General features: G+C 45.4%; 1 protein-coding gene across 3 annotated transcripts in view; it reads right to left on the bottom strand.

Moving 5' to 3' along the window:
* Positions 1–4,377: 4,377 nt before the first annotated feature.
* RENBP (renin binding protein) overlaps positions 4,378–12,605 on the bottom strand; it is a 91,839-nt gene continuing 83,611 nt past the window's right edge. For all 3 annotated transcript variants that reach the window (XM_068133406.2, XM_068133408.2, XM_068133407.2), the window contains 4 exons: positions 12,335–12,510; positions 10,065–10,196; positions 5,421–5,508; positions 4,378–5,093 (listed from right to left, as the gene is read on the bottom strand). In XM_068133406.2, coding sequence (XP_067989507.2) covers positions 5,011–5,093; positions 5,421–5,508; positions 10,065–10,196; positions 12,335–12,510 — 479 coding nt within the window. In that variant the 3' untranslated portion in view covers positions 4,378–5,010. The remainder of the gene's footprint in view (positions 5,094–5,420; positions 5,509–10,064; positions 10,197–12,334; positions 12,511–12,605) is intronic.

The following is a 12,605-nucleotide window of genomic DNA, read 5'->3' as shown; positions in this document are numbered from 1 at the left end:
GAACCGATTTTCAAAATTTAAACTGCAGAAATGAGTTTAATAACAGTTCCAACTGCTAAACCAGAAAGCATCTGAGAATGCAAAGCCCGTCCGCTTCCGTTTGTATTCACATCTTCTTCTTCTTCTTTTTCCGTATGCTCAAAATAACGAAAACAGTTTAAGAAAATACAAATGAAAAATGATGATTTTATGCAGCCTTTGAAGGAGCTGGGGCTCCCACGTCGATCGGAAGAATGGACGCGACAAAAAGCTGGAATTCATCCGAGTTGCTTTAATCAAACCAAACACTCAGGCACTCTGAAAAGCCCGTTTATCGGGCAGCAATATATATACATATTATCCCGGAGCGTTATGCCCAGGAAAGGCGAGAGGGGGCGTGGCCCAGCGTCCTGGCTGCGGCCTGGCAAGTTGAGGGCGAGCATGCCCGGGCGTCCCGACCGAGGCCTGGCAAGTTGAGCACGGGCCTGCCCGGGCGTCCCGACCGAGGCCTGGCAAGTTGAGCGCGGGCCTGCCCGGGCGTCCTGGCCGAGCCCGGCATGGTGATCGCTCCGCGTCCTTGATAGGTGCAAGGCGATTGTGAAAACCCAGCGGTAGCCGCTACACCTTGACCTTTGATCTTTAGATCTAAAAAAAAAACATTCTGCTTCTAGCTTTTGATTGGTGAACAAATTAATTGACCTAATATGCAAATTCTTAAAATTTCAGGTCAGTCGCATGAAAATTGATGATTTTATGTGACGCTGACCTTTGACCTTTTGACAAAATTATTAATTTGCCCTCTTCATATTCTCATAAAAATGCTTTGGTGAAAATTTGATGACAAAACTGAAATGGTAAAAAGGTTACAGCCCTGACGGACCAGACATGGACCACACACACAACACACACACAACACACACCACCACACAACACAACCCACACCACACAACACACATACTTCAAAGACTTGTGGGAAGTTACGAGTGGTGGCAATCTGACATCTCGCCCCGAGTGTCATTTTTCTTCGATTCGCCACTGCTCCAGCGATGTTTTTAAAATTCCCTGCACATGATTGCCACAGATTGCGTAAATCATATTCCCATCAGGAAATGACTCATTGTTACCCGGCAACGCCGGGTACCTCTTTTGCTATATAAAAAGGCCCTGATAGCCTGGTGTTGGCTTAGCGGTTCGGGTGCGGGCTTGGGATCCTAGGATCCTGAGTTTGAATCACGGTCTGGTGTTGGCTTAGCGGTTAGGGTGCCAGCTTGGGATCCTAGAATCCTGAGTTTGAATCACCGTCTGGTGTTGGCTTGGCGGTTAGGGTGCCGGCTTGGGATCCTCGGTTCGAATCCTGGCTATTGCTGGATTACCGCCAAGGGGGGTCGACTCAGCCTGTCATCCTTCCGAGGTCGGCAAATTGAGTACCAGTTCACTGGTAATTCCCTGTGTGTCGCAGGAGGTGACTAACAGTGTTGGCGGCAGGAAGGGCATCCGGCCATAACACATTGCTTAAATAAAGGGGACCAAGGTGCCCCAAAAGGCCAACACAACCCCCACCCTGTGGGGAAAATGGTCTCTAAAGGCGGTTCCATATAAAGGCCCTGTGTATTCATTTTTGATCACGAATTAAGTCACCTCACATTCACGGAAGTGACGCGCGACTGCCTTCACCCAATTGGTTTGACAGCTTGCCCAACTCTGCCCACACTCAACATAATGCGCCAACATTTTGGAAGAATCTTAGGCTGCAGGCCTTATGCGTCAGTCCGTATAATTATTGGAATCGTCTCAGGTAAATAACGATGTATGAAAACGTGCAAAGGTACCTGACATTGCCGGGCAAAATGTACGGGGAGAGGGGGTTATCAAAGAGAATGATATGTTATGCTTAATGACCATGCACGCACACACACACACACACACACACACACATACACACACATACACACACACACACTGCCTCTGCGGAGGTATAAAATAGTTGAGAGACAAGGTAGACCAACAAAAACTTTATTGCAGACGCTTCCAAAATTCAGACTTCATTGGTTTCAGCAGCAAAGAATGAAGCCGAGCGGTGAACAAAACCAGCACCAAAATCCCATCCACAGCCTTATGTTAAAGGAGAAAGAAGTGGTGACCATCCATGCCATAGATGGATCGATTACAGAAAGATGATTGCACAAAAAGAAACTTTAAAATGCAGGAAGTGTCAACAGAGGAAAAAATGGATTTTTTTCCAGCCCAATCATGAATTGCTAATTGTTGACAACTAACGAAAGAGAAAGGAGAGAATCAGCAAAACACAAAAAAAAAAGATTCTCTTTTTAAGGCGATTTTCCCTGCTAGAGCCTTGCGGGCGCCATGACAATCATGGTTCCCTGTTTGAGGCAATGTTTTTATGGCCGGATGCCCTTCCTGATGCCAACCCTTTAGTCGCCTCTTACGATGCACAGGGATACGGTGTACCTATTCTAAATCTGGGTACACACTGGGATCATTCATCCCAGCAAGCTGGTACTCAATTTGTGGACCTCGGAAGGATGACAGGCTGAGTCAAACCTTCCTGGCCTGACTTCAGTGATCGACTGTGATTCAAACTCAGGATCCTAGGATCCCGCGATGAAGCTATCTCTGAGGGCCTTTCACTCACTCACCGCAGGCAGGTAGGTGGTCTTTCTGTCTTCTACCGACTCCTCTCCGGCCTTGCTCCCCCAGCTCTCTCTGTGCTCTGTCCCCCAAATATTCCTACAGGTCGCACAAGATCTGCCAGCAACCCTCTGATGGTTAAACTGCCGAAATCTCGGCTCTCCGCTCACCTTCACTCTTTCATTCCTCTTTTCTCCCGCCTCTGGAACAAACTCCCTCACTCCCTTCAATCCCACTCCTCCCTCCAGGTCTTTAAAACAGCTGTTCACCACCATCTCTTATCTTCCCCCATCCAAAACCTTGATCTTTTCTACCCCCACTAATTCACCCCAGATCCACCTTGTTTGAAATTCCAACTTCTTTCCTGGAAGTCCTGGCAGTGTCCATATGTTTTATACCTCTCCCACCCCCCCCCCCCCTTCTCATACCTCCCCCCCAAAGCCCTCTCCCTCCCACAGTTCTCTCGATGTCTCCATGTCTCTCGGTCCCTGCTCTCAAATGTTGTGTTTGTGTCCTTCCCCCTCTCTCCCCATCTTGTCTACCGCTCCCGATGTTATTAACGCACAGGTTGTAAACCTGGTGCGTTATAGCGTTTGCCTGGGAATTTCGGGCGCTCAAAAGTGAAGCTAGTTTCTGTCGCCCATTTCTGTCGCTCATTTCTGTCGCTCAGATGTGTAAACATGACGTCATCAAATCTATATTTATAGGATAGGTTATAGGAGATATATATGTTATAGGATAGGAATATAGGACCCAAATGACCCAGAGGACCCAAATGACCCAGAGGACCCAAATGACCCAGAGGACCCAAATGACCCAGAGGACCCAAATGACCCAGAGGACCCAAATGACCCAGAGGACCCAAATGACCCAGAGGACCAAAATGACCCAGAGGACCCAAATGACCCAGAGGACCCAAATGACCCAGAGGACCCAAATGACCCAGAGGACCCAAATGACCCAGAGGACCCAAATGACCCAGAGGACCCAAATGACCCAGAGGACCCAAATGACCCAGAGGACCCAAATGACCCAGAGGACCCAAATGACCCAAATGACCCAGAGGACCCAAATGACCCAGAGGACCCAGAGGACCCAAATGACCCAGAGGACCCAAATGACCCAGAGGACCCAAATGACCCAGAGGACCCAAATGACCCAGAGGACCCAAATGACCCAGAGGACCCAAATGACCCAGAGGACCCAAATGACCCAGAGGACCCAGAGGACCCAGAGGACCCAAATGACCCAGAGGACCCAAATGACCCAGAGGACCCAAATGACCCAAATGACCCAGAGGACCCAAATGACCCAGAGGACCCAAATGACCCAGAGGACCCAAATGACCCAAATGACCCAGAGGACCCAAATGACCCAGAGGACCCAAATGACCCAGAGGACCCAAATGACCCAGAGGACCCAAATGACCCAGAGGACCCAAATGACCCAGAGGACCCAAATGACCCAGAGGACCCAAATGACCCAGAGGACCCAAATGACCCAGAGAACCCAAATGACCCAGAGGACCCAAATGACCCAGAGGACCCAAATGACCCAGAGGACCCAAATTCTATGTATGTTTCTATGATGATGTATGTTTTGGTGAAAGTACATAATGTGAATACTAGTAGCAATTTTACAAAAACCATGGCATAATTTCAAATCTTGACCCGAGATGATAATTATGCTACATCATAATTTCCATGTGCCAACCTGGGCGGAATCCAAGTGGATTCACTTGACTTGTTTGTTTTGTGTGTCTGTTTGTCTTTCTGTGTGATTAATGTTCGCTCTTTCACGAGCCTCGATCTTGTATACAACAAAAAAAAAAAAAAAAAAAAATCCCAAGCTGGCACCCGAACCGCTAAGCCAACACCAGACCGTGATTCAAACTCAGGATCCTAGGATCGCAAGCCCGCACCCGAACAGCTAAGCCAACACCAGACCGTGATTCAAACTCAGGATCCTAGGATCCCAAGCCGGCACCCTAACCGCTAAGCCAACACCAGACGGTGATTCAAACTCAGGATCCTAGGATCCCAAGCCGGCACCCGAACCGCTAAGCCAACACCAGACCGTGATTCAAACTCAGGATCCTAGGATCCCAAGCCGGCACCCAAACCGCTAAGCCAACACCAGACCGTGATTCAAACTCAGGATCCTAGGATCCCAAGCCGGCACCCGAACCGCTAAGCCAACACCAGACCGTGATTCAAACTCAGGATCCTAGGATCCCAAGCCGGCACCCGAACCGCTAAGCCAACACCAGGCTCTAGCAAAACACTTACAAGTTACAAGGTAATAAACGAAATCATTTGGAGTGGTAGGTAGCACAAATAATTCAGGATATACCTGCACCGAGACCAATCATAAACATCACAATTAGGCAGAAGGACCAAGTTCTTCAAGTAACTGCTCCAGCATAGTTTCACACAAATAGAGAGCACGTGGAACATGGAAACAACCTGTAAATAGGTAAACAAGAAAAACACAAAACATCCTCATTAAACAACCTGTAAATAGGTAAACAAGAAAAACACAAAACATCCTCGTTAAACAACCTGTAAATAGGTAAACAAGGGAAAAAAAACCTGATAAGATCTCTACGGATTGAAATATGATTTTAATGAGATCATTGGGTTCGTGCTAAGATGCCGATGTGGACCATTTTGGTTTTATCGAACCGGATACAGTTCTGAGTTTATCTGCATCAATAAAACGGAATTTCCTTTTTTCAAACCTGTTATCATAAACAAATTATTTCAAAGAAAAATTAAGTGAGTACGGAATACCTTTGAAAGGACCACCTTTGAAGTCATGCGTTTGCTGTCCCTGTCGGTCCAGGTAACCAAACCACTCCCCATGCTTTTTATCTGGGAACTAAAGAGGGAGGAAATGTCACATGACATGACATGACATGACATGACATGACATGACATGACAACCTGTAACGATGGAGGTTTTCACACAAAATAAAAAGGTCAGATTGACGAGTCCACAATGAAGGGAAGACGAGAGAGTGGAAAAGAATTGCTGAGAAGGATCAGAAATATTTACAGAAATAGTCTGTTTGGATTCACTCCTGAAATTATCCTTTGCATGACATAAACTTATCGTTTATAATATAAACTTGTCAAGTTTGTTGTTTTGTATGCAAAGTCAAAGCTCGTGGAAAAATGCAACAGAATCAATGGAACAGCAGAGAGAAAGAGAAAGGGGGAGAACCAAACAGCAGGATTGAAGGACAAAGTAGAGGGAGACTTGGACAAACAATGGGTTTGTGGGGAAGGAGGGGTAGGAGTGGAATTGAGGGGCAGAGAAGAAATTAGGGCTAGGGGAAGAATGAGAGTGGTGGGGGTTGGGGAGGATATGGGGAGGTAAGGGGAGGAATGACAGGGTGGGGTGCGCACACGGAGTAGACAAGATGGATACAGAAGTAAACTTTTCGGAAAGAAAAAATAATTTGGGACCGACACAATCTGTTAACTTCCCGACCCGGATCTTGGTCAACGGAGCATCATCTCTTCTAGACTTTCTCATGACTAACTTCCCTGCAATGTCTGCTGCTCTTCTTCTGCTCCAATCGGTTCTTCTGATCATGTGCTTGTTAAAGTGGACATCTCTCTGGCCATTCTCAGAGAGCCTCCTCAGCGCCGACGAGTCTGGCATTTCACTCAGGCCGACTGGGACGGTCTTCAAGCAGCCATCAATCATCTGGATTGGTCTCCCATCTCTACTGCCTCTGACATCAACTCATCCTGGGAATTCTTCCAAAGCAAACTGCTCTCTCTCATGCACAGATTTATCCCATCTCGTCTTCAGTTGTCATACCCTTCTATTCCTCCCGTCCATGGTACACTGAATCTTGTGGTGAGGCAGTTGCCTTGAAACAACTTGCCTTTGCCTCATGGAAGGCTAATCCAATGGAAGGCAATCTCCGTTCCTTTCACAAAGCTCGGAACAAGTGTGTGTCTACCCTCAGGAGTGCCAGGAAGCACGATCTCTCTATTCTCAAGAATGAACTCTCAAACCTGTCTCCCTCCTCCAAATCCTGGTGGCGTCTGGTCAAATCTGTTTCTGGTGTTTGTTCCCCCTCCATCCCCTCCCTTACCTCAAACGGCTACACAGTGACTCCACACGTGAAAAAGCTGAATGCCTCAACTCTGTGTTTGCCTCAAAATCTTGTGTCCCAAACCCATCCCTCTCTGTTCCTACCTTACCCAGGCGTACCCAGCTGCTCCTGGACTCCACGGCTTTCTCTCCTGACAAGGTCGAGAAGTTTTTTTGTCAAACCTCGACTGATTCTGCAACTGGACCAGTTTGAGCCATCTGGTTCCATGTACGCAAACTGCCATTATTTCGGCCCAATTTAAGTTCCTTGGAGAACAGTAAAGTTAGCATTAATTAAATAAACGCAGTGAAATATCGAATAAAATATCATTTGGTCCATGTCCGAATCTAACTCGGCACAGAGGTTTCTGTAGAGAGATATATATATATAGACGGAGAGACACAGAGAGGGAAAGAGAGAAAGAGAAAGAGACAGAGACAGAGAGAGAGAGAGAGAGAGAGAGAGAGAGAGAGAGAGAGATAGTCATGTGAAAAAGTAAGTACACCCCATGTAAAGTTTTGACCTTTTTCAGCATATTTCAACATGCAGCTATTTGATCTTCATTTCAACAATATTGATAGATAAAGGTGATATAATATAACAAATATCAAGAAACATTTACATTTTGTAGTCCATTGTATAATTTAAATAAACATAAATGCAAATTTCGCATGTGGAAAAAGTAAGTACACACCGACATTTATCACTACTTCAAATACCTAAAATTAGAATCAGGTGCACCAGCTCAGGTGCAAATGATTAGAACATCGTTAGAGAGGATCTTGGAGGAACCTGTCTTATTTAAACCTTAGACATTTAGTTTGGTTTGCTCTTTGTTGTTGAAGTGTGCGGCGTCACCATGCCTAGATCAAAAGAGCTCTCTGAGGCCTTCAGAAAGAAGGTTATAGATGCCTGCGAGTCTGGGAAGGGATTTAAAAAGATCTCCAAACAATTTGAAATCAATCATTTGACTGTCTGGAAGATCATCTACAAGTGGAGAAGATTCCAAACAACTGCCAACTTGTTCAGGCCAGGCCGCCCCAGCAAGTTCAGCCCGAGAACAGACCGCAAGATGCTGAAAGAAGTCTCGAAGAACCCCAGAATGTCATCACGGGACCTACAGGTAGCTCTTGCCACTGTTGATGTCAAAGTGCACGAGTCTACCATTAGAAAGAGGCTGCACAAATTTGATCTACATAGGAGGTGTGCCAGGAGGAAACCTTTGCTGTCCAGAAAGAACATCAGGGCAAGACTAAAGTTTGCCAATGAACACCGAGGCAAAGACCAGCACTTCTGGAACAATGTGCTCTGGACAGATGAGTCAAAGGTAGAGCTATTTGGCCACAGTACCAGAAGACATGTTTGGCGAAAACCAAAGACAGCATTTGACCACAAGAACCTGATACCAACTGTAAAGCATGGTGGTGGAAATAGTATGGTTTGGGGCAGCTTTGCTGCATCAGGGCCTGGGCAGCTCACCATCATAGAATCCACTATGACTTCTTCATTGTACCAGAGGGTGCTTGGGGATAATGTGAGGCCATCTGTCGGAAAGTTGAAGCTGAACCGAAGGTGGACCTTGCAACATGACAATGACCCTAAACATACCAGTAAATCCACCAAGGAATGGCTGAAAAGAAAGAAATGGAGGGTTCTGGAATGGCCAAGTGAAAGCCCGGATCTAAATCCCATCGATTTGTTGTGGGGGGATTTGAAACGAGCTGTGCATGCAAAAAACCCCTCAAACATCACACACCTGAAAGAATTCTGCATGGAGGAGTGCGCAAAAATTTCTCCCAGTCGATGTCAGAGACTGGTAGACAGTTATAAGAAACGCCTCCTTGAGGTTGTTTCTGCCAAAGGGGGCAATACCACCTATTAGAGCCAAGGGTGTACTTACTTTTTCCACAGAAGGAAATGGCATCTCTGTTAATTTTTTGTTGAATAAATTATTGCAAAGTCAATCTTTCATTGTTTTTTGTTCAATTAGATCACCTTTTTCTATAGATACTGTTTAAATGAAGATCAAATATTGATATGTCCACATATGTTAAAAAGATTTTAAAAACATTTCATGGGGTGTACTTACTTTTTCCACATGCTAAATTTGCATTTATGTTTATTTAAATTATACAATGGACTACAAAATGTAAATGTTTCATGATATTTGTTATATTATATCACCTTTATCTATCAATATTGTTGAAATGAAGATCAAATAGCTGTATGTTGAAATATGTTGAAAAAGGTCAAAACTTTACATGGGGTGTACTTACTTTTTCACGTGACTGTATATATAGAGACGGAGAGACACAGAGAGGGAGAAAGAGACAGAGATATATATATATAGAGACGGAGAGACACAGAGAGGGAGAAAGAAAGAAAGAGAGATAGACAGATATATATATATATATAGACAGAGAGAGAGACAGAGAGAGAGAGATAGAGAGATGTGAGGGCAGGAGGAGCAAGACCAGAGTAGAGGATAAAGACTGCAACACCACAAACCTGCAGACAGGGATTCAGCCACATGTAATGATATGGAGGAGCTCAGAAGGCATGACTTTTAAGGAGAGGCAAGACAGGAAGTAGCAGCAGTCGACCACAAGTGGGAAGAAATATTCCAAGGCTGTCCAGATGGTCTTCTGCATCTTTACAAGTTGGAGGAGTCAGCTCTGCAGAGAATTCTGAGGTGATGGCTCACTTCCATGTGCAGCCTAAAGACATGCTTTAATAGAGAAGCAGCACAATTTTTCAGGTGTAAAGATTTTACGCTGGCTGAGGGAGCAGGTGTTGCCGCTGATGCAGTACCCTCTGCTGGTTATGGGAGGAATTTGTAATTTGTTCATGGTGCCGACGATAGCTTGGGTACTCTTCACAAAGGACACCGAGATCTCTAACGTCCACCAACTAATGCCGGCAGACGTGACGCCTGTTTCGTGTCCATCCGGAGGAGGGCACACACGGTGAATCACTTCCTGTGAAACATCGGGATGACAGTATATAGCAGGTGCACTCAGGCGAGAGCTTCGAGGTGAGTGTGTGTACCCCTAGGCCATCCGGCAGCCCTACATTGTGATAAAATAAAGTTTTTAAAAAGCAAAGAAAAAACAACTCTGGCACAAAATGTTGATAATAACAAAAACAACAATAATAATGATTTAACCACGTGTGCCATATTTCCTCAAACGATCTGTGACATGTTAAAATATCCAACAGACTAAAAATTCAGCTTAATGCCAAAATATAAGAATTATTTTATCCCGATATCAAGGAAGCACAAGTGAAGAAAAAAGGCAAAGGTGAGGCAGGGAAAGGGACCCACATGGCTCATGGTGTAATCAAAAACCATGAAAAACCTATCGAGCAGCTCTGGTTTCCGCTCGTGCATGTAGGCCGTGAGCAGGGCGACCAGTGCTTCACAATGTGGCCACCATAACTTCATGCACCACTCCAGCTGGGGTGTAATGAACACATGGGAAAATGGGTAAAGGAAAGTAAAAAGCAACTATACTTCTTATTCATATCAGAGTTAACGACCAATAACAACAAGTACAGATACATTCAAAGTACACTGCCTCCCCCCCCCCATGCCAAATAAATAAATATCCTCCAGCGTGGCATTGCCGAAATACCGTTTTTGCCAAAGCACGTACTCACTATTGTGCCCAAATTTCAGCTTCCTCGCTCAAAGGATGGCCGAGATATCGCCCGGACAACCAAGAAAACAAGAAACCGGAGTGAAAACCGAGTACTCCCTTTCAGCGCGCGTCATCGCCGGGCCCCCTTCGGCACCCGGCAATGATGTCATGCAGCGCCTGGAGATGGAATAGGAAAGGAGAGATGTACAACAGATGCCACCTCGCACATTACTTCATTATTAAGGAGAGAAGACGTGCACACTGGTATGACTGGGGTCTAACCAATGTGGATACATGGATTTACATACTAAACTAGAACGGCACTCGGCAGAGAGCATAACTCCGCTAGGATGAACAGTTTACATTTTGTATGCCACAGACAGACCGGATCTGGATCTGGATCTGGATCATCAACCTGAACTACAATCGAATTGGCTTGTTCTTGTCACCTAACCAACTCGTCCACAACTTTGAGATATCGTGTGACATCATTTTTGGCTCCATCTCTAAATGGTGCAAAATAACTTGCATTTTTAAAAATTCTCATAAAACAGATTTTCACCAAAATCAAGCATATTGGTCTTTGTCACACCCAAACTCTCCACCAAATCCGTCCACAACCTTTTGAGATATACTGGTCACAGACAAACAGACGGGGATGAAAACATAACCTCTGTCCACCTTTGGTGCAGAAGTAAGCAGAGGAAAGAGGTTATTATATACAAAGGAATGGCAAAAAAGAAATAGCACAATCTATAATAACAATAAAAGGCTGTGTGTGTGTGTGTGTGTGTGTGTGTCTCCTCCACAACTCCAAAACCATGAAACTTAGCGACCCCCAAATATTGCATGCATACAAAGGGAACTCCAAGGGAGTGCACCAATGAAAACTTGGTGTTTGGGTTTGTTTAAACACCCTTCCTGAAGATGATCAACAAGGTGCTCCAAAAAAAAAAAAAAAGTGCCCCACCATCTTGGTCAGCCCACTCACATCGCTGGGTTCTTAAGGCACCATTTTGTTTTGGCCTATTGAGATTGTTCACTCACTAACAGGGAACGTGAGTTGGGTTTACATAGTTGTGAGACAGGTTTCCTGCGTCGGTGCTACGGATATGCGTGGATATTTGGAAAGACAAGGGTGTCCGGAGAAGAATGAGGCAAAACAAAACATAAGTCCACAAGCCCACTACCAGACACGAGTCTTCAGGTCCAAATTTCTTAAACTCAACCCCAACTTCAAGTCCGCATAATAATGACCAACTATTAAGGGGCTGCTGAGATTTCTCCATAAAGTAAATCGACGAAAAGGAAATTACACGTTCGACGGAATCGATTGAATAGTTTGTGGTTGCACAGTATTATTTTTGTTTCTGGTAGGTGTGCGAACCAGCGACTCAGCCTATACACCACCTGTGTGCAAACCAAATTATCGCGTGAATATCGATATTGTTAGATCTCCGCATGCAATGTCTGGACCCAAGAGCTCATTCAGCAGATCAAGATCTTTCTGCATTATACGTGCTGTGGTTACGACGTTTACCCCGTTCGGACAACTGTTCAACTTGCGTCTATATATAGATACAAGATATACCGTAAATGGAGTACTAGTATCTTATGAATGAGATACAAGGATGGCAGAAAAAACGTTTATCTCCGAGTCTGGGAGTGGTGTAATGGTTACAAAATCTGCTCCGAGTCTGGGAGTGCGAAGCCCGGACGAGTCGTACCAAAGACTTTTAAAATTGTCCGTGTTCTTCCTTGCCCGACGCTCAGCATTTGGAAAGGATAGAACACGAACAAACAACCATCGGTTGGTAATCCAGCGACTGCCGTTAATGGGCCCGATGGCCTCCTCCTGCATCGACATCCTTAATAAGGGAACTCGTAAAATTATCTTTGTGTCTTATTTCCTCTTCTGTTTCCTACACACTTTGTCACTCGGTCTTTCCCAAACCTGCGTAGGGCTGTGGCCATCGACGTCCAGGAAATAGAACAAGCCCCCATATTTCTCGTCCCATCCGCTCTCCAGTGGACCCAGCACGAAGCTCGACATCGTCTTGTGGATCATCGCGGAGTCTCCTCGTTGTGCAGCCCGGAGGAGCAGGAACCAACCGGCCTCCATGGCGTGCCCTGCGTAACGGAAAACAATTCCAGAGGGAATGAAGCACAATAGGTCGAGGCAAAATGTAAGAACTGATGAGACAATTACGGTTGTTTGTTCACAC

The sequence above is a fragment of the Myxine glutinosa genome, chromosome 12, assembly GCF_964187855.1.
Source record: "Myxine glutinosa chromosome 12, kmMyxGlut1.1, whole genome shotgun sequence".
Taxonomy (NCBI): domain Eukaryota; kingdom Metazoa; phylum Chordata; class Myxini; order Myxiniformes; family Myxinidae; genus Myxine; species Myxine glutinosa.
The sequence above is the reverse complement of the archived record's forward strand: the minus strand, read 5'-3'. Positions and strand labels throughout refer to the sequence as shown.